We start from the raw sequence: 22,200 nt of genomic DNA, 5'->3' as shown, positions 1-22,200 counted from the left end.
AGCTATGCTAGGAAGACCAAATCTTTAAACCAAATAACATGAAAGTCGATGATTGGATTATTACTCAAGTGTGGATTAATATGTTTATTTCTTATTCGTAACACATTATCAGGTTTACATATTTAATTTATAAATTTGATCTCCTGTATTATCCATATATTGTTATAAATATGTCAAAGTTAGACAGATAACCTTTTAGTAAATGGAGCGAGGCATGTGTAAAATGTCACACTAAAACGATAGCACAAGAAGATAACAAATAAAAAATGGAGGAAGAGATGATATTATTGATCTTTCTTTCCTTCTGTATATTCTCTCTATATCTTTTGAAAGCATACGGAGTGCTCTATTTATAAAGCAACTCCAAACTAATGCATTAACTGCACTTTGAAATTTACATCACCCATTTGACAATACCATCTCCTGCATCTCCAAATTCCATTTCACTCTGCATGGACATTGAAAACTTCTACCAAAGTACTGTGGGCATTCACTACCCACCAGCATTTTCAACATATATAAATATATAAAAATGAGTTGAGGTTTAATGCTAGTGTTAGTTGAGGTTGTTGAACCTAGTGAGGTTAAAATCAACCACACCTACCTTTCTTATGATGATATTTATTTTGAGGAGGCTTCATTCAAATTTACATTATTCTTGATGGAGATAGTCTCTATCCCTCTCTCTCGTACTTGTTGGAAGCGAAACCCTACGAATCTGATACTTTTATTTATTTATCTATTTAAAAAAAAAAAAAAAAAAGTTGGATGATGACTCATGAGACAAATCACACAGACGGTTAGTTGGCTTAGATGGGCGAGGAGATTCTCTTCGTGAGGATACCAAAAATCCTCTAATCACATTCGTTTATCGTATATCATACGATCAGCTTTTATCAGGTACTGTTTATATTCAATTTTAAATAAAAAAATTACAATAATTTTTTATCACACAATGTACGATGAACGAATGTGATTGGAGGATCCTTACAAAGAGGATTCGACGAGGATCCTACTGGGCTTAGATATATAGTCAATCACGGTGACTCATCAATCACAATTGCCATATCTTTTCATGATTAAATTCTTAGTTGCCTTAAATTACGATCTACTGTTATTTTTCACTAATTATGCAGACTTTTGTGAAGTTTAGCTTGAATACTCACATTCGAGTTTAAATCTTCTGTATCTAAAACTTTTTATGGCCTTTTTTGCCCGATCTAGTTGAGTGACACACGCTCATTTGACTTAATTTATAGGAAGACTTTGGATGCGATCTTTAATTATCAATGTTTTTTTAATGAAACCTTTGTGGTTTTCAGTTTTTTATCGAAGTCTCTGACATTAATGTAATAATGTATTTCTAATTTTTTAAATTAAAAATGAAATTTATAGTTATTTATATTAATGAAATTTTAAATAAAACCCATAATTTATGGGATAAAAAAATATTAAAGATAAATTATATTCTCCAATATATTGTCTGTGTGTGTGTGTGTGTGTTAGGCTTAGTAGCATTTTTAAATTTCTTCTATTAAACTTGATATGGATACATTCTCAAATCAAAGAATGTACCTATATAAGTTAAAAAAATGGATTAGAAAAAAGATTGAATGAATTTTATGTAAAAATAGGTACATTTTACAGATAATAAAATGATATATTTAAGAATGGTACATTTAAGATTAGAAAAAATTGAATAATTATATGAATGGTACATATAAAAAATTAATGGGTACAAACTTAATCTAATTTTATTTTTTATATTTTGGAAATGTTTTGAATTGAAAATTAATTAGGAGTTTAATAAGGATGTGAGTATTAAAACCCTAAATCAATTACTAATTTTTATTTTAAAAAATTATGTAACTGACATTTACTTCATTAATATATTAATGCTAGGAACTTTGATCAAAATCTAAAAACTGATAATGTCTCAGTTAATGAATATTAGAAACTAGGGATCGGATACTAATTTTTCCTAATTTATATTTAGTTTTTATTTTTTTATTAATGAGATAAGTTGAAGAGTTAACATTATTAAGTGGGTTTTAAATAAATAATCAAGTGTCAACAAATGAGATAGGTCATAAAGAATTTTGGGCACAAAATATTTGAATTCCTCACATTCTCAATATTGTTATATAAAAATAAAGGAAAACTAATGAAAATAGCTTGAAAAATTTGAGTTTTAATGATAAGGACAAAATAAAGGGTAAAGTGAATAGTACCAGGATTGACTTTTTAGTGTAAAAATATGCTTTTTCGTTAAAGTGAATAATACCGGGAGCTTTTCATTAAAGTTCCCAAATAAAGGAAAATGCAAGGGAGACCAAAGTTTCAAACTAACATTTTAAACCAAATTTGCAAATCAAATAATTTGTCACCTATAGAAAGTAAACACATTAATTAACACGAGTAATAAATCAATCATCAACAACTACTTCATTTTATTTACAAAATTTGGTTTAAAAATCTGACCTCCCTAATATTACCCTTTAAAGAAGCAATGTGATATCCACACCTCTTTTTACTTCTTCCACACCTTTTTATTTTTCGACCATCGGATCAGATGAATTGAAGAGGATCAACGAACATAAATTAACAAGGAGTGTGTGAAAAATAAAATGGGGTGTATGGATAGCACACCCCCCAAAGAATAGTAGGTGGCTTTGATTCACTAAATTAAATCAGGGAACGGTTTAGCTTACAAAATTTCAATTGGCCTTAATCATTGTGATCACCAAATGCCCCAATTTTTTTTCAGTGGGAATGGATGTAAATTCTAGCTTGGACCATCTTCCAATTATTTTTCAGTTTAGTGGTACTCTCTTTTCCATTTGGTAACACTCGTTTTTTAAAAATTTTGTTTTCAAGCCTTTGTTCACATATTTCTTTCATTTCTCCATAAATTCCCCTCTAACCTAATTTTAGGGTGAATGGAAATTTCGATGCTAATGATCAAATATATTACGGCCTAGAGATATTTATTTTCACTTGTAAGTAAGAGCTCTTAGGTTCAAATATTGAAAATGATGAGTTCACCACCAATTTATTCCCCCACCCTTTAATGTGTAAACATATCATTATATCAAAACAATCAGATGTAAATTAAACGGGTATTCCAAAAGAAACAAAAAAAAAAAAACCCTTTACAAGGACGCACTGCGAAAAGTTGGAACAATTTGAACATATGTAGGTTGAAATAACGCTAAGAGGAAATAAGCAAAATTCTCCTCGTAGCACCACCCAACTTTTCATACAAAATGTGCAGCAGAAGCTTGACCTTTCCCAACTGCAAACGGAGCTCGATTACCCCTGAAATTTGATCAGTATTCGAGTCATTTCGATTTTCTTGACTAGATTGTTAGCATTGGAAGAGTAAATGTTCTTACCGAGAATAAGCCTTAACCAAAGGTAGCTCACTTTTGCCTTCAATCGGGATAACTTCACTTCCATAGAAAAATCTGAAAGCAAATCAGAAATCAGAATCAAACGATGATATGGTCGGAAACTCGCTCTAGAATCGTGGTCTAAAATAGCGGACTAGGCATGAAATGTTCAGAACAACTAGTTAACATGATGCATGTGTGTTTAAAATTCCCAAGTTGAAGTTCAGTATTTGTCTGTGAACAAAATTTGTTGTTTTTCAAAGAGCTTTCCTTCAAATTATTAGAATTCAGTTATATGTCAGCAACCGAGTTTCCATCTTAACGCTAAAACTTAAAAGTGCCCCCGAAAAAGTTAAAATGAAATGCAATTGTCAAGGTATAAATCGTACGATATGCAAAATTTACCAGATTCAGGATTCAACTTTGGAGAAAGACCATATAATGCATATTTTCCATAGGCTAGTAACCTCACTCTTTGTGGAGCACCCAACTTGCTAACGATAGACCTAAGTAGCCCGCTGGATACGGAGATAAGAATACAGCAATAAGGGATTTGAACAAACAAATTCGTAACGGCAGAACCCAGTAGCACACTGGATATGGAGATAAAAATAGAGGCAAAAAGAATGCGAAGTACATCAAAAGCTTTCAAATCTGGAAAGGTTTCGTTCTTCTACTTACTCAGTGCGCAATATTGTGAGGAAGTCAGATGGCAAGGATTCCATAAATGAAGATATGTCCTCCATCTTTAGGGACTTCAACTCTTGCTTTAGATTACTTTTTTCTTCAACTGACATTGTCTTCCCAAGAGCCGATTTACTGCAAGACATGGTAAAAGTGCAATTAGCTCAATATTGAAGTTTGTTAGCGTAATCATAAATGCTTTATTGAGGGATATATATTAATGATATGAAAAAGGAAAAGAAAATATAGATTCAGCTTTCAGCATCAAGCGGAAATCTTTATTGGGATAGCTCCTTGCTAACTAAAACCAGCATCCTATACAAGGATCAACACATAAAAGAGGTGCACCTTGTAAAAGTATCACTGGAACCACAATCTGAGTATCTTTTGTCACTTCTAAACAGACACAATCATATATACAAATGCATATATGAGAGGATGAAAAGATGAATGCAATTTATAAATTTCTTGGGAGCAGAATTGGCTCGTCACTGACAAAAGAGGAAAAAAAAATCACCTGTCAATAGTTCTTCCCGTAAAAATGACAGGAAAGTATCTAGAATACTTCCCAACACCAAACCTTTCACCCAAATGATGCAATTTTTTAGAGTCTAGAAGAATTAAAGCCTTCCAGAGTTGACAGTAGTCCAACCTGAATCCTTCATCTAATTGTTTGTATATTCCATGGTCTAGAAGAACTGCATTGCAAATTTATAAACAGTAAATCATATTGTAAGCCCAAAAATAAAATCAATTTTAACTTAAACAACTACGTACTGGTCTTATTTTCAGCACATACCCAGAGAAAAACCATTGGGACCTTCTGGTGAAACTAATATGTTACCAGGGTGTGGATCTCCATGCAGGAAACCATGGATAAAAATCATTTCAGCAAACGCTTCCAATAATACTTCTGCTACCTACAATAAATTAAACACAAATAATTAAGAGTAGTTTTCCTAACTGCAATTGGCTTTACTGGTTAAGACCTATCAGACAATTCAAACAAGAAAAGAAAACAGGAAGAGCGGCCTGACACTTCCACCATACTTTCGCCTAGCACACACAAACTAAAGAGAAGCACTTGACGAAACATTATCGTAACTACACAAGGCTTCATTAATGTGTATGCATGCAAATGTATGACCTTACGTGACAATGCACACACATGCACACTTTAAATAAGATTTTTAGCATAAACTACAGTTTCTGAATCCCAGTTGGATTACAAAAACACGTTCTAGCATGCCCGACCGTATTTTGACTTGGCTCATTCTCATTTGCTATTGCTGTTTAATCTTGGCCATCAGATTTAGTTATATGCGTAGATAAAAGCATAGAAGACTGCTGCCTCAACCGCCTATAAAGCCAGCCACCCAAAAAGGTCCAGCTCAGATGATTTAAACAGCCTAATATCAGATAGGCTGAGCTCAAATTGAGTTTTAAAACATATAATGAAGTTCAGAGTTTTTGTTTGTGCTGGCGTTACAATATACAGAAAATCTGCAGGTAAACCTGAAAACTAACCTTCATTGGGTTTATACTCCTTTCCTCCAGAAACTGTACATCATCAACCTGAGTTCTAAAGAAATTATTATTAGCGGAATTAGCAGCACAGATATCAGAATATAATATAATGATACAGGCAACAAGTTCAAGTTCATTAAAAATATCATGAAAGGCAGACTTACAAAACAAAAACAAATAATGAAAACCATACCAAAAAGTGATTCAAATTCATAATAAGATCTGCTCATCATCCTTCCTATGGCTTTTTAGGCTAGTTACTGTCATTAACAATATTATTAAAAATTAACTGTTATACTTTTCTTTGACTTCAATAAAATTTTAAGTGACTGGAGTCATCCTTCTTATGACTGGAGGCTTGTGGTATGCCTTGGCCCTGGGATGGGGTAGCCTCCCCTCCCCCTAAACTTTTGACTAGCCAAAATAACATAAACAAAATTTGCTCGAAGGATTCATGATAGTTTAAGGGCTTTTAATTTTGTTTTACACTTTTTTATTTTGGAGCCTCGAGTCTTGTTAGAATTAGAATTAAGAGAGCTAGTACTAGTAGCCCAAAAATATAGACAAAATGCATCAATTCAATGCAGAAGTGTTTGAGAACATGTCTATATGTAAAAAACAACTTATGGTCTTGGTTTTGAAGCCTAAACTCTACATTGTTTTATTCCATTATTTGATTTTCTGCAGTAAGATCACTGCAGTTTCAGCAACTTCAGAGGCATCAGAACGAATCTTTATTGACACAATTTAAAAAATAAACCCCATATCAACTTCTTTTTTTGTCACTTGGTTTAGCCTCAATATAACATATCATAGAATGCAAGCTCTAAGTTAACCAGTGCTACATTACGCCCTTTTATACTTGTGTATTATCACATAGAGTCCATGGCAATAACAAGTATATTCATGGCCCACTACAACCAACATTATAGAAACTAATTTATGAACTACTTGCAGAAAATTTATGGTAGATTGCCATATTTATATATTAAATAACACATGTAGCCCATTCTAAAGTTATCGTGTTATAAACTAACAGGTCAACACCTATACCAGTTTCCTTACCTACACCTACATGGCATACTACTAACCTATTATCCACCATCACTGGGCTGTCCCATGGCGATTGAGAGAAAATTTCAGAGCTCGTTTGGATGTACTTTTAAAATGGCTAAAAGCACTTTTAGAGAAAATGTTTTTTGGTTCCAAAAGCACTTAAAGTGCTTTCTGCAAGAAGCACCAGTTATGTGCTTCTTCTAGGAAGCACTTTAAGTGCTTTTCCGGAATTTACCTGCATTTTTACCAAGGATTGGTTCCAAAAGCGCTTTCAGTCATTTTAAAAGCACATCCAAACAAGCACTCAATCTTTTTCCTGCAATATTAGCTAACCAACCATTTCCTTCTAAAAAAGTTTCAGAAATTAGAGAGAACTGGAAATTGTCAACAAATTTGATAAACTCCAGAATATGACAAGCATACCTAGATGCGTACTACATAAGAAAGTTCAAAGGGCTATACCTTGTGGCCCGTACAGAATTCCATTGTTAGCACTTGAGTAGTGGTCAAGTCCTGGATACATATATGGCGGTCAGCTTGTTGTATTCACAAATGAAAGATATTTCAGATGGCCCAATAAATATTAAAGAGGAGTATCCCAGCTATATTACCCAAAATATACGAGGAATCTTGACCCATTTGTTGTTTGCAAAGTTAGTGGCAGTTGTCTCAGAATTCCTAGCCTCCTGAATAAAGTCTGTGCAACCGTCAGAGAGGAGAAAACCATCATTGTCTAGAGTATATTCGACAACAATTTGAGAAGAAATAAAATGCTATGAAGAAAATAGCTATGGTGCTCCTTCCTTGAGTAAGACTATTTAAATAGTAGGCAATCAATGAAGTCTAATCCAATGGCAGTGGTCTAATTATTGATGTCATCTTACAACTCACCAAGTTCGAGAGATATAGCAAGTACGAACTCCGATACCAGCCAGTCAAATCTGTATTCCGGGAAAAACTGTAAAATGGATAAGAGAAAGGTCATTAAGTAACTGGGGGTGTCTGTTTCATAATTACAACGAGGAAATCATTGTGTTTGTTTCATAATTACAAACTCATTTTCTTTTGAAATTCACTATTCCTGATAATATACTTATTTCCCCTAGTAAAAACATTAGCAAAAGAAAAATATCCACAATGTTACTTTCCAAGTTACACCAAAAGAAAGAACTAGGAGGACAAATGGGCCTTCTTTTAATTTCTGAGAATATAATTCTAAATTTATTGTTAAAAGCAATAAAAAGGCTTCAAATCAATACATGTATGGAAAGTGGAAACTCACATACATGCATAAATGAATTTACATAGTATACATTATACACAGATCCAACTCAAGAACTAATAATTAAGCACATTTTGGGACATACATTGATAGCAGAACATAGCACTAGGCATAATATCATAAAACCAAGGCTGCAAATAAGCCTACACACTCGAGGGATCAAACAAATTAGTTTGGCTTGGCCTGCAAAACTGGTTTGTTTAAACATGCAAATTGTCAACTCCAAAATTGAAGGTCAAGGAATAACAATCCTTGAACAAGCATAAGGTTCTTGATTGACTACAATTGCACAGAAACTCCACAAATCACATCTCTGTCAAGTATTACTATTTAGAAACTTGAACGACTTTTTAGGACCGACAAAATCATTGCAACTACAATATCAATCTGCAAGCAAATATGAATTTAAAAGTGTCATGAGATTCAGTGTGTACCAATGTAAGGGATTTTGAAAGGAAATACATGGTTGCTGTATCTATTTTCATGTGCTGCTCCAGACCTGGGTACTGCACCTATTATCCAAATGATAAAACAAATTAATAATCACTGCAGCCGTATAAATCTGTTTTCTTGAGAAGGAAAAACTTCAGATGCCAAAAAAAGTAGTAGTGATCACAGAAAAGACAAGCATATGTTCATTTTTTCAAGTATAAGAAATGGTTGAGGAATGGAAAATTTTATCAGATGTCATGAAATTCAGGTAAATAATCTTTTTGTGAAACTATTTTAAACTTAAATCACTTCTCACCTTTGTTTTGCCTCCAAGAAGTTTCCTCTTTAAAAATAAAATTAAGCTATTGTCCAACCATTTTATCCATCTCGTCCTTGTTTTGGCTGGTTCAGGGTGAGAGTATATTGTCATGGGATACTTGTTTCTTGACGATGATTATGTTTTACTGTTCACAAGCAAGCTTCAATATTTGTGGCATGCTGTTATTTTTTATACTTTGATCTTCAACACAGCATTTCAAGATTGAAAGAGTTTACTTGACCTGTCTTTCTTGTCCGCCTGCCTTGACCATTGCAACTAGATTCCTTACCTTGCTTTCCCTTTTGACACTAATGAGCTAAACTTACTGTACAGCCAACTTTTGTGTCCTTTTTATTTGGTATTTTGGTGTCTTTGCAAGTTTCTTTATCTAGGTGGACAGTTTATATCTCAACTTGGGTAGTTTTAAACTTGTGCTCAACAGTGTGTTGTATAGGAAATGCCAAAAGGGATATCATAAAGTCATGTTCTTATATTGGTAAAATACATGAAAATTTGGGTATTATAAATGTAATTCGACTAAATGATAATCACATATGTTAATGTTAGAGATTGAAGTTATATTCCCACGCTTCAAGGAAGTTTGAATGTCTAAAGGAACTAAAACTTCAGGAATTTGGTCAAGCTACCCACCAAGCTTTTCTCACTTCCTGAGAATTAACAAGTTCCATCCAGAATTCTCAAGAGACCACTACACATTCCTTTCTGTTTTTTATATTCTCCTAATGAATTCAAATTAAAGTACAGATAGCACTGCATAAGAGTTTCTGGTCCATTAACCAATTACAATTACAATTACAAGTTAATTTGTTTTGAAATCAAATGCAAATTACTAAAACAGAAGTTTCTCTGCTCACCAACCTTAACTGCTACTTCTTGATGATCCTTAAGAACTCCCCTGTGTACTTGAGCAATAGATGCAGCGGCTATGGGAAGCTCATCAAGTGACAGAAACCTGAGGTAAATGCCGAAGTCAGTAAAATAATTGTATTTCAACATTGAATTACAGAGTTCCATGGCACAACACATTAAGATGCAAAAGGTTTTTAGGTACATGTTACAAAAAAATAAATGACTAGGACAATGCTTGATAAGCAGTTGGGAGAGAAAAAGGAGTAACAATAAGACAAATAGGGGTGTGATATCCACACACCCCTTTTTACTTCTCACACACCCTTTTAATTTTTGGTCGTTGGATCAGATGAATTGAAGAAGATCAACGGACAGAAATTAACAAATGATGTGTGAGAAGTAAAAAGAGGTGTGTAGATAGCACACCCTAGACAAATATTGTGGTTCACCAAGTTAGGAAAAAGGAGTAACAGTAACAATAAGACAAAAAAAGGGCCATGATGTATGACTTTAGGACAAATATTGTGGTTCATCAAACATTGTGATCCCAAAATCATACATCCTGGCATTTTTATTCAAGTTTAGAGTTCCATTGAAGAATCACACAAGGAAGGTGCAGTAATTTTTAAAGAAATATACAAACCAGGAAAATGGCAGCAGCAAACATGCTATAACAAATGAGGAAAAACAAATAAGGAAGAAGCCATATGCCATTTACCCTCCGTCTCCCCCCGTTTACAAACTAAGAAACCCCAATATAATGCCAAAGTTTATATCTATCCTTCATAATCCCTTACGGTACAGAAAAACTCACCTGTAATTAAGAACCCGTCTTAAGAGTTTATGTTTTATTTTTATTTTAATTTTATGATTTTATCTGGGTTCCCACTACTGCAATGTGATGTAATGCTTGTAACACGATGAAGTACTTACACATCTGACAGCTTGTGTCCCAGATTGCGGATCAGCACTTCTTTAATTGCTTTCAAATGACAAGGAACTGCCTAAGCCGATGAGTTACCAGATAGTTACCATTTCATAAGGGTTAGATTAATTTCCACCTATACAACCATACAAGTATACGCATCAAAATATAGATACAACCACATTGTTCATTCATACCTGATCCTGCAATGAGGAAAGGGTTGATGAGTACTCTTTCGGAACCTGTCGCAGAGCGGCCACAAATTGACCGGCTTTCACATAAAATCCTCTATTGGCCTCACACAGCTTCAGAATTCTCGAAGCGGAACGACTATGAACCTAAATGCCACCATCATAAGACATACAATACAACTGAAGTGAACCTCTTTCATATGATTCTCACTTATCAGGCTACAAGCAAACATAAAATTCTATTTCTTCTGCAAATTAATTTAACAATTTAATTAAAATTCCATTTCTTCTGCAAATTAATTGAACATTCATATCAAAAGAAAAGCAAGATAACATAATAACCTGGGATAGCTTCTGACGGTACTCATCGGAGTCCTCTGGGATTCCACGCAGAGTAAGCTTGTAGTCAACGGCAGTCAACGCAATCTGCAATTTCCGGAAACATATTTCTAACAAAATGCAATTGATAGACAAATAAACTGGAGAATGTGAGGGAGGGAGGAAACAGACGGTGGAGATTGCACGGGAAGACCGAACGACGCCGTGAATTGGTGTGCGGAGGTGTTCTGGGAATGATGGGAGGATATCGGCGGAGGAGGACGAGAGGAAATCAGAGTTGAAGGCGTGGAAGGTGAGGCCAGTTGCGGCGACAAGGAGGACAGGGGTTTTGGCCCTCCGCATTTCTTTTGAGACTTTAATTTGTTTCTGGACTCGCAGCTATTCAATCAACCATCAAAAACCGCATGTCCACCTGACCGACACGGACTAACGGAAATCAAGTTCAGGATCAATCTAAATGGTGAAAATTCACATGTGAATTATATTGAAGCGGTTTCCGCTTCACATTTCATGATATTATTGAGGCTTCTTAACGAAAATGATAGTTGAGATTTGAATAATACATTATTTTGTGGTTCTAAAATTTAAAATCAATATAATTCGTTTTTGAGATTGTTCATCATCAATTATTTTGATCTTTTAATGCAAAATTATGTTAAATAAAGATCAAAATGACAAATATACTCTTAATTAATAAACAATTGACCAAAATGATTTAATAAAACTTAAAGGTATTTTGATCATTCTATTCTTATGTAATGGAGATTTTTCAATGAATGATCAAAATTATTGATATGGACAAACTCAGGGAACAATTTTATTGATTTTAAATCTCATGATCAAAGTAAGGAGTTATGCAGATCTCAAAAACCATTTTAGATAAAAACCCTATTATTAAATAGAAACGTTATAGTTATGATGAATTTGTTTACGTAAGTTGGTTTTTATTTTTTTTAATTTTTTTATACAGTAGATCAAATTGGTGTATATTCTATTTAGAATTCAAAAGATTTTGGAGTAAGTTTAGATTAGGTACTAATTTGGATTTTTTTTTCACAAAAAAATAGTAGATATTTTAGAAAGAATTCAGTTTGTTTGACCGTTTAATTATCTATAAAATTGATGATGTGACAAATATTGAAGTTGAACTGTTTTTAGGGCGCAAAGAAGCCACAATCATCATTATAACCAAAATGTTTTACAGCATCTCCAAAGGTTTATTGTCTATGTGGCATGTTGAAGTTTATTTGTTAGCAATTAAGGTTTTGAACATAAAATTTAAATTTGACTGCTTATATGGCATTTTGATATCTTTTAAAATTTTATTGTCCAACTGATATGTCAAATTAAATTATTATTTTATTATATTATAAAATAAATGATTAAATTAATAAAAGGCATTTAATAATTATGAAATCCAGACCGTTCACTATTTCTTTTTAACAAAAGGGGACCGTTCACTTATCTCGATTGAACAAAAGGGAAACGGGTCAACAACAACATTAATTGCAATGATGATTAAACCAACAAAAAACTAATAAAAAGCATTAATAATTAATTTTGAAACTGCTGTCAAATTTGACAGCAATTCTCTTGCTACCAATCCATGTCATCACCACATAGAATTTGACATTTCAGTTGGAGAACATTAGTGTGGTTTTTTTACTGTTATAGCTTATGTGAACATTTTGACATCTCATTTGAAGATACTCTTAGTGTCTTTTAGAGTTTGACCGCTACAAGTCTTAAAACTTTAGACATAAACTCACGTATATGAAAACTTCTAAATAAAATTCAAAAATCTGTAAGTAATAATACTCTCTCCGCGTGAATACACTAAAACTTTCTTAATCTAAAACTCCATCTCCCTCTCGTTCTAGATCAACCAATACGAAAAACCAGACCAAAAACCATAGTTTCAATGGGACTGGCGGAAGCATGCGAAGAACTGAAGAAAATTGATGAAAATTTCTCTTATTTCTCAGCATTCCAAAAGTTAGAATTGCCGTGGTTTTCCAAAAATTTCTTCGCGTTTGCTGTCTTCCTTTGAAGTAAGTGTGTTTTTTAAGATGCAACGGACACCAATTCTCTTCCTCCAACTGTTTGACGAGTAACTTGATTTTTTCATATCAACGCCCTATTGATCATTAAAATGTATGGGCCGAGAGTGCAATATCGAGTATAAACAAACGCTTTTAGAGCAAGTACGTCACAAGATTTCATCGATCGTAAATTTTTCTTTCACCACATGCGCATGCATATGTTAAAGCTCTCACTACAGTTTTGACATTTCTAGTTGAACCTAAATGTTTCACCCTACATGTTTTTCTGAAGTTGTGTCATCCCCAGCGGCGCCAAAACTCTGATAGGAAGAGTAGGTTGGCTTTTATTTTTCTTAATTTGCCTTTTATTTTTCTTAATTTGCCTTTTATTTGACACCTACCATGTACCACCCTGTTCCATGAGAAGGTTTTTTATTACACAGGTACACCGTTACATAACGTTCGTTGTCAATAACTCACGTGACCATCGCAATGTTAAACCCCATTCAAGTTGTTCTGTTTTCGTACGGGACTAATCAATTACAAGCACTCTCATCGCAAACCCTAAAATCCCAAATTCGATCCAGTTTCAAGCGCAATTCAAGCACTTACATTGGTTTTTGTGGGTGGCGAGGTAAAAATTCGTCATTGCAATTTGCTTCCGCATTGTCTTTGAATGTTTTTCGTAAATGTAGACATCTGAACGTCCCAAATAAATTCTGAAATAAATGGTTATGGTGCTTGAGAGTTCCGTAAAGAAGCATTATGTCACCGCCGATCACTGCGGTATTAACCGCGGCGAAGGTGAAGGCCGAACAGAATTAAGATATGATTCTAATTCATAATGTATCAGTATTTGAGACCCAAAACGTACATAAAAATCATAAATTTTTTTTTTGATATATTGTGCAGAAAGATGGATCAGATACACCTGGCTTGGTGGTCTCTGTGTAATACAGAGATACAATTCGCTCAGTTATTTCAGCTTCGATCATTTGGGGAAATAATCATCACTTCCATCTTTTCTTTCTTTTTTTTTTTAAAAAAAAACCCCAAAATTCAAAAACATAAATATTGAAATATAAAAACAAAACATAAAATTCAAACACCCTGAAGAAATTTTTTAAAAAAAAATTAATAAACAAAAAATAAATAAAGACAGTGGATTTTGGGGATTTGAGAAAGATCAGAGTTCTGGCTTGGAAATTAAAAATAGCGCAAGTTTGAATCAGCTTCGATCATATGGGGAAAGTAGCATCACTTCAATCCCAAATCCACCTCCAAAAACATAAACCCTAATTTCAAACAACACATAACACAACCACAGAAAATCAAAAACAGAGAGACGAATAAAATCTGCGGTTGACAGAAAAAGAACGGCTATGGAGCCCCGAATTAGAACCCTAAAAATAACCAGACACTGTGACGAGGAAGGTGAAGCGTCGGGGAGGAGAGGAGATAGAGTGGGAGAGTTGAAGGAGGCGATTCAATTATATAGGCACCCGTCCTGCACTTGGAAACCCTAATTTCATCGGGTGTTTTAGGCGCGGTCCAAGTAATGACAATACGGCGCCGTAGCGTGATAGTTACCCTAAGGCCCAATATTAGAGGTAAGCCCATGAACTCTAGTTTAGAAAACAAAGCCCGTCGGGTGGCTTCTCTCACTCAATACTACGGTGTATATGATTGTATTCTTCTTCACTTGAAAGTTAAAGGTCTTAACTCTGAATCTCGTGGATGAAGAATTCGATATCAAATTAGGCTGCCCATTGTGTGGCTTAACCGAACTCCCTCTCCCCTTAGTGTAAAAATATCGATGTACTAAAAAATCATAAGAAACTATTTGTTATCATTCATTGGATTCAATTTTTTTTATTTTTTATTTTTGAAACTAGTGAGTACTAAGTAACTGAGCTACATTCATAATTTTTCAAAAGAAAAAGTTGAATCCGATAAGGATACCGACACTGAGCTATATCCCTCTGAAATTCCAAAAATATGTTTTCAAAAGTCTTATCATACTAAGAAATTGATACGCAAACCCACTGCATGTTAGGGTGATCTGTGCATATGTTGTGTGGCAATTGACTAGAATTGTTTGCAATGAATTGGGCTCAGGGTCTATTGATGTGTGCTTCTAGGACTTTCTTAAAGAATGTGCCCTTTTAACCCGTTATAATTTGACTAATGATCTACATATTCCGTTAAGGGCAAAGTAATCATATTTGAAAAGTTGTATACACAAAACATTTCTATTGGTCGAGATATTTTACTTTCCCATAGATATTAAAGTATTAAACTGAATATCTTTGCTTTTACCCAAAAACAAAGAATATATTTGCCAAACAGCACATATTATATTAATGATAATAAGTTTCAACAACCGTACAAGTACCCATCAAACCAAAGCCTGCAGAATAAGATTCCATATGGTAATAAAAATAATAATAATAATTAGAAGGGTAGTGATATCTACACACCATTTTTTACTTCTTACACACCGCCTGTCAATATCCGACTATTAGATCTAATGAATTGAATAAGTTCAAAGGATATAAATTAACAAGAGGTGTGTAAGAGACAAAAATCGTCTGGATAATACCATCCTAATTAGAAAAAGAAAAAAAAAAGGAAAAACCACAATATCCCCAAGGCCTGATTCCTTTAATTTCAACACATTATAATTCAAAGTACTAATTATCATTTGAAAGATAGTTTCTTTGAGATTTTATGGTTTGGATGATTGTGTGCGCCCTTGACAACAGTAACCGGACATGAAGCATTTGTCACCACATAGATGCTTACACTGCCCAGCAACACCCTGCAAATTCATCGCACATATTAATCAACCATTTTGCAGGAAAAATATTTAATCAAACACAAAAACTTTTATTTTCTTTCGTTTCTTTTGTGTTTTTATGAGAAGGTGAATTAGTGGAAATATTGGTCGAATAATGGTCACCTTTTGATAGGGCCTAAGCCCCTGCTTCCGACGACAAGCGAATCAAGCTTAAGATCTTGCACTGCATCACACAACTTCTCTCTTGGATCCCCCCAGTACACCTTTGCCACAGCCTCAGCCTGTTCATAATCGAATCAACACACATTAATTATACTCTAATTTATAATCTAATAATTCATGTCTCTATGCACACAAACTAATTTGTGAAGAGTGGCGACTACCAATCTACAGTGTATGATATACAGTATTAATATCAACATTATATTGAGTGCATTGATAGTATATTAAACTTCTGTAAATCGATACTCGTTGCTAGATGATCGCTAGATAGATAACTATATATATATATCATGACCGTTCTACCATCTATCTGTGCAGTTGTGCAAATCCTATAAATCTATACTTCTATGTATATATACAAAATAATTAATATTAGAGATGAGATTAATATATAACAAATTATCATACCCCTTTAGTTTTTGACACTTTGTCAAGAATATCAAGCACCTCTGGATCATTAGTAAGTCCATAGTGCTTTGAGACATTAGTCTCCACAAGTTCTTCTAGAGGAATCAAAGCTGCAATAAAAAACACAAAAAAAACAAAAGAAATTATATGTAATTCATAAATTTAAATTATTAAGGTAACTAATGATAACTAACAAGTATATGTATGTAGAGAGAGAGAGAGAGAGACATGCGTACGTGATCCAGTGTTCTCAAACAGCTGTTTCCTGCTTGTAGTAGCTGCTTTGGTTGGCTCAACGTGGATTAATACGATGCGATCTCCTTGTTCGATGAGATTATCGACTGCCCATCTTAGGGCTAATTTGCTTGTTGCTGAATAATCCATTCCAACTCCTACACTGCGAGCCTTCCCCATCGATCTCAACTTCCTTTCTCTCTCTAGATCTCTCTCTCTCCTCTAATTAACCTTTCTTTCTTTGAGTTAATCCGGCTTATCTATAAATACTTGGGCATTGATCCTTTACTGTGGATGATACAGTCTACAGAAGAAGGTTCTTGAAGGCTGTAGCTAGTTGGCTTCTTTCTAAAGTACACAATGTTAATTAATGGGAAAATAGACAGAAAATTTTAGCATAAATTCTCCTGCAACTTGTTCTTACGTACATTAATATCATTTAGTCGATGTGCGCCCGCGGATTTGTTGCTTTAGTTTAACACGCATAGATTCGTTCTTTTAGTATTCATGGAAAATACTTTACCTGATACCCAATTTGCAGATACTTTTATATATACTTTTCCTATGGCGTTTCTAACAAGTTCATGTAACATGCGTACTCTTCCAAAAAAAAAAATACCTACTTTTAATTGTCATTTGTCACATTTTAATTCATGGAACTATTATTTGCACTTCAAAATTTTCATTTTGCACTCCTCATAAGTGTATTTTTCTTCCCACATATAGAAAATTTAGAGTGCAAAATGAGTATTGTGGAGTATCAATAACAATTCTTTTAATTTATTGTGACTTCTAAAGTATAATGATGATTGAGCCGCGCAAGAAAAAAAAATCCATTTCTTTCTCATTTATCTTCTACATTTGGATTCAGATTATGCGTTGCAGTCTCTGTTTTTTGTTATGCTTTTACATTTGGATTCAGACTGAGATGCAGTACTCTCTGTTTGTTGTTCTGCTTTTACATTTGGATTCAAATTATTGCAATGTACTGTCTGTTTTTTTTTTATTCTGCTTTTACATTTGGACTCATACTCTGTAATATCGTGTCTATTTTTGTAAATCTATTTTCCTATGGATTTTCTTCTAGTTTCCAAGAGATACAAGCATTGCCTTCCACCATTCTAAACACAAATTCAATTATAAAATTAAATAACAAAAAGGGCCTAAAGTTCAAAGCACGAATTTTGCATATTTGATCAACCGCTCAGTTCCTTCTAAACCTCATCGATACTTAGGTTTAATATCTATAACCCTAGCCTCAACAAGCTTTCTTCTAGAAAATCTCTTCAGCAACCAATGTGTGACTAGTCCTTCCTAGACCCCACCGCCACCATCCACTTCATGATCTCGTGAAGGTCATTGAAGGTTCTGGAAGGAATCGTGTTAATCATGATGTCATGGTAACGGATCAACTGAGGTGTTGGGATCTGGTTGACACGCTCCGACCCTGATTTTCTTCGTACACCAGGGTAGGCACGTGCTGGCTGACACCCAAAGGTGACGCAAGCCATTTTGGATACGTGAGAATTAAAAATACGAATAAGATAATAGAAATTTAATTATAAATATTATGCAAGTAAGGAACATGTTAAGAGCATACGACTAACTAGAACACTAAAGAAAATAATATAAAATTGAATGAAAAAAAGAATAGATCCTACGCCAAGAGGATTCGAAGATGCCGGTGCGGAAATGCCTTGACGTCGGGTTTGTACACCTCGATTCTAAGTCCTGTTTTCTTTAGTTGCACAACATTTCGATGGCAAAGTACTGTGAGTGGACCCCTTCTAAAATGCATGTTTTAATAGTAGAAATGCATACATGAAAAACATGATTTAATGATTACGTTTTATGAGAAATTGATTATCATACTATACTGAACTTATTTTGGAATACCATATTTTCTATCAAAACCATGTTCTTTATAGAATATCTGATGGATGACGATATATTATTTAGAACATGTTTTCACACACTTCTTTATAGTATAGATGATGGATGACTTTATACTATGAAGATGATTTTGAGATATCAGTACCTATGTTTTAGAAAGATTATGTTCAACTTTTTGTGTGTACCTAGTGGTCACTATATGCCTGTTTGGCAATTGATACAGATATGCCTGTTTGGCAAATGATACTGATATGCCTGTTTGGCAAATGATATACATGCCTATTTGGCAAATGATACTGTTATGCCTGTTTGGTAAGTGATAGATGTGCCTGTTTGGCAAATGAAGGGTTCTGATACTGTTACTGATATATATTAATTGTTGATGGCTTTTGAATATTATTTTATGATATTAGTATTTCTATGAAAATTTGCATGTTTGTTGCCATATATTCTTGGTTTTTGCATTCATAAATGGTTTGTGTCACCTACGGGTGTCGGCTATCACGTAACCACCTTGGTGTACGGAGAAAATCAGGGTCGGGGCTTGTCAGATGCTTTGATACCATTATGTCACATCCTGCGCGATATTGTCCGCTTTGGGCCCCGACCACACCCTCACGGTTTTGTTTCTTGGAACTCACATGAGAACTTCCCAGTGGGTCACCCATCCTGGGAATGCTCTCGCCCGAACTTGCTTAACTTCGGAGTTCTGATGGAATCATTTTGTCACATCCTAGTCTCGGCTCCGTCGTAGCACAAATTGTCCGCTTTGGGCCCCGGCCACACCCTCACTGTTTTGTTTCTGGGAACTCACACGAGAACTTCCCAGTGGGTCACCTATCTTGGGAATACTCTCGCTCAAACTCGCTTAACTTCGGAGTTCTAATGGAATCCGAAGCCAGTGAGTTCCCAAAAAGCCTCGTGCTATATGGAGATGGGTATGTACATATAAGGCACATTGCCCTCTCTCCGTTGGTCAATGTGGGATGTTACAATCCACCCCCTTAGAGGCCCAACGTCCTCGTCGGCACACTCGCACCACACGGCCCAAAGCAGATAATATCGTGTTATGGCCAGCCGAGACTGGGATGTGACACTGGTGCTACTCGTCGTCGCCAACAACCTCTTCCTCTTCATTGGAGAGAAGATGGGAGAGATGGGAGGAGAGAAGGACAAGAGAGAGTAAGGAAAGAATGGGATAAAGAGATATCAGAGAAAGCCAAGATAGAAGAGAGTAGATAAGAAAAAGAGAGTGAGGAGGAGAGAAGAAAAACAATAAATTGAAGTGAGAGAAAGGTAGAATAGTTATTTTCTAAATAGCCTAAACACATGTGACGTGCTTCATTGACTTATGACTAATTAGTAAAGATTCTATTGACCTTTTGCAAAATAACCTTACAATTTTTCCCTTAGATGATTAATTTATCTTTTATTTTAGTGTAAATTTAAATAGAATTTATCAAAACTTAAAAGTCTTGAACAAGGATTTGGATCCAATTCAGAAACAACCTTTCTCTTGACACAGTAAAACCTCCCTAAAGTAATACTTTATAAAACCTCCAGTCATAAAAAATTCTAGCCCCAACTTGGGACTAGTTATGTATAAGAATAAACTCCACAATAATAAGTTATAATTTTTCCTAGTCTCATGTTAAGGAAACACGTCTCCACATAATAATTATCAATGAGAACAAAAATATGCAATATCACAAATAAAAATTTAGGATAAAAACTATAATATTTTTCAAAAGTTATTTGGGACAATGCTTTAATTTTTTGAATTGATGTCATGTTTTTGAGCTTGTGGATAAATCTAAGCAAGAAGTAAAATACTTAGCGCCCAAGGAATCCAAGAAATACAACATTCATTAAGGGTAAATAAGTCAATGAATAATATTTTTAACTACATCTTTATTAAGTAATAACCTCCGTAAAGTTATAAAATTGGTTTAGTCCAAACTTTAAGATTTTGTAATGGTTTTACAACAATAATATAGATGGCTAGCATCTCAACACACACATTGATTTTTATGAAATTATTTTATTTTAATAGAGGTAAATTAAGATTAAATACCAAGTTGAACATGAGTTTTAAGAAGAAAAAAAATCAATTTTTAAGGAAAATTGCCAAGCACAACCCCACAACCTAGGGCTGGGCACGGGCCAGGCCAGGTCTAAATTTGGAAGAACCTGGCCCTATTTGCTTTAAAATGTAACGGGCCATGTATAAGGATTTTGAGTTTGGGAACCGGACCTAGCCCGATCCGTTTCAAATTGGCCGGTTCGGGATGGGTCCACGAGTCTAATTACTTTTTTTTTTTCGGTTTTGAACGGTGCCAATCTGCTCCTCAACCTCCATAAACTCATTGGAATTATCCTCCGCATTGGCCTGTAATTTCCGACATGAACAAACACAGATCGCCAAAAAACCCTAATCAATATTAAATCTCTGATACAAACTTCGAATTCAGAAATATTTACTCATAACAATGCATCATTCACAATCAACTAATTGAGATTTGTAGAAACCCTAGGTGTACCTTGATCGGGGAAGAGTGAGAGAAGGTAGAGCAGAAGCAGAATGAAAGGGATCGTTTACTTCCTCATCGTTGCAATTCGAAAACCAGAAAACCAAAACCCAAAACCGAGATTTATCTGTTTCTGGGTTAATTTTCCCTATATCCAGAAAACTAAAACCCAAAAATCGAATCCCTTTTTGACTCATGCATGCCCGCGAAATCAATTGAATTTCAAAAACAAGAACACAATAACCCTTGAATTGGCAGAAATTTCCTAAACAGAACATCATCGAAACCCAAACCATTTTCCGTTTGGTTCAATTATGCAGACACAACAAGGATATGCAGAGATCGAAACCCAAACCGATCCTCGACAAAAGCCTTTACCTCCTCAGCGTCGAGAAAATGACGCTCTCACAGGTCTAGTCCTTGCAGTGAAAATGCAGAGAAAACTAGCAAAACCCAGATTGGGGTTTTGGGCTAAAAGCTAAAAATGCATGATTTGTGGAAAACCCAACTGGGATTAAGATCTTGAAGAAGAAGAAGGTTCAGGGAGAGAGAGAAGAGAAACCGTGGGAGATAGAAAGGCAGTTGAGATTGAGAGAGTGAACTGAATTATGGAACCTTGGACTCGGGTATGGTTGAGATTGGATGATAGGTTATCATTTAATCTCGGCTGTTCATTATAATTAGAAACGGGTTTCGGGTACCCGTTTTTCTAAGTATCTGGACTCGGCCCACCCCATAAATGAAAAGGGCCCAGCCCGGCCTACCCTGTTTGTTCTCTAAAATATTAGGAACCAGCTTGTACCCGCCCTGAACCGTGATTACCCGCCTCGACTCGCGGTTCTAATACCCGTTTACCTACCCTTACCACAACCCATTCTATTTGGATTAAGCCACACTTTGTGGGCCAAGACATTGATAAGCATAAATACATTCATATAACATGACCCATTGACCACAAGCACAGTCACTAGAAAGTTTCATCGAACGGTCACCAAAAAAATTTTAGTTGTTCAAAATCTAGTCGAATATTTTTTTTCCACCAACCGTCAACACAAG

The 22,200-nt window shown here is 34.7% G+C and overlaps 2 protein-coding genes, 1 long non-coding RNA gene, 1 other non-coding gene and 1 pseudogene across 4 annotated transcripts; all 5 read right to left on the bottom strand.

Annotated features, from left to right (window-relative positions):
* Positions 1 to 3,024: 3,024 nt before the first annotated feature.
* On the bottom strand, positions 3,025 to 11,508 carry LOC103405887 (uncharacterized). Its single transcript, XM_008344910.4, has 16 exons — positions 11,189 to 11,508; positions 11,021 to 11,104; positions 10,685 to 10,825; positions 10,496 to 10,566; positions 9,572 to 9,665; positions 8,376 to 8,453; positions 7,551 to 7,617; positions 7,271 to 7,356; positions 7,122 to 7,172; positions 5,604 to 5,651; positions 4,876 to 4,996; positions 4,594 to 4,774; positions 4,074 to 4,211; positions 3,798 to 3,910; positions 3,396 to 3,467; positions 3,025 to 3,318 (listed from the first exon to the last, which is right to left on the bottom strand). The coding sequence occupies exons 1-16, from the start codon at positions 11,357 to 11,359 to the stop codon at positions 3,212 to 3,214; spliced, it is 1,623 nt and encodes a 540-aa protein (XP_008343132.2). The 5' UTR covers positions 11,360 to 11,508; the 3' UTR covers positions 3,025 to 3,211.
* Positions 11,509 to 13,975: 2,467 nt separating this feature from the next.
* Positions 13,976 to 14,079, bottom strand: LOC114822827 (small nucleolar RNA Z103). The gene has a single exon (XR_003771018.1). It is a non-coding gene; the product is annotated as a small nucleolar RNA Z103 (small nucleolar RNA).
* Positions 14,080 to 14,240: 161 nt separating this feature from the next.
* Positions 14,241 to 14,326, bottom strand: LOC114822829 (small nucleolar RNA Z103; annotated as a pseudogene).
* Positions 14,327 to 15,396: 1,070 nt separating this feature from the next.
* LOC114822622 (universal stress protein PHOS32-like) lies at positions 15,397 to 17,092 on the bottom strand. The gene is made up of 4 exons (XM_029097403.2): positions 16,726 to 17,092; positions 16,490 to 16,599; positions 16,022 to 16,140; positions 15,397 to 15,880 (listed from the first exon to the last, which is right to left on the bottom strand). The coding sequence occupies exons 1-4, from the start codon at positions 16,901 to 16,903 to the stop codon at positions 15,760 to 15,762; spliced, it is 528 nt and encodes a 175-aa protein (XP_028953236.1). The 5' UTR covers positions 16,904 to 17,092; the 3' UTR covers positions 15,397 to 15,759.
* Positions 17,093 to 20,503: 3,411 nt separating this feature from the next.
* Positions 20,504 to 21,700, bottom strand: LOC139193516 (uncharacterized). The gene is made up of 2 exons (XR_011577714.1): positions 21,157 to 21,700; positions 20,504 to 21,005 (listed from the first exon to the last, which is right to left on the bottom strand). It is a non-coding gene; the product is annotated as an uncharacterized lncRNA (long non-coding RNA).
* Positions 21,701 to 22,200: the final 500 nt, after the last annotated feature.

Source organism: Malus domestica, chromosome 17 (genome assembly GCF_042453785.1).
Source record: "Malus domestica chromosome 17, GDT2T_hap1".
NCBI classification, from domain to species: domain Eukaryota; kingdom Viridiplantae; phylum Streptophyta; class Magnoliopsida; order Rosales; family Rosaceae; genus Malus; species Malus domestica.
The sequence above is the reverse complement of the archived record's forward strand: the minus strand, read 5'-3'. Positions and strand labels throughout refer to the sequence as shown.

Excerpts from the sequence above, each read along its gene's own strand:
- LOC103405887 (XM_008344910.4), bottom strand. The coding sequence starts at position 11,359 with ATGCGGAGGGCCAAAACCCCTGTCCTCCTTGTCGCCGCAACTGGCCTC. Across the intron at positions 11,105-11,188 it reads CTTCCCGTGCAATCTCCACC|ATTGCGTTGACTGCCGTTGA; the intron begins GTCTGTTTCCTC and ends CGGAAATTGCAG. Across the intron at positions 5,652-7,121 it reads AATTCTGTACGGGCCACAAG|GTTGATGATGTACAGTTTCT; the intron begins GTATAGCCCTTT and ends TTTAGAACTCAG.
- LOC114822622 (XM_029097403.2), bottom strand. The coding sequence starts at position 16,903 with ATGGGGAAGGCTCGCAGTGTAGGAGTTGGAATGGATTATTCAGCAACA. Across the intron at positions 16,141-16,489 it reads AAGTGTCAAAAACTAAAGGG|GCTGAGGCTGTGGCAAAGGT; the intron begins GTATGATAATTT and ends GATTATGAACAG. Across the intron at positions 15,881-16,021 it reads GGCTTAGGCCCTATCAAAAG|GGTGTTGCTGGGCAGTGTAA; the intron begins GTGACCATTATT and ends ATGAATTTGCAG.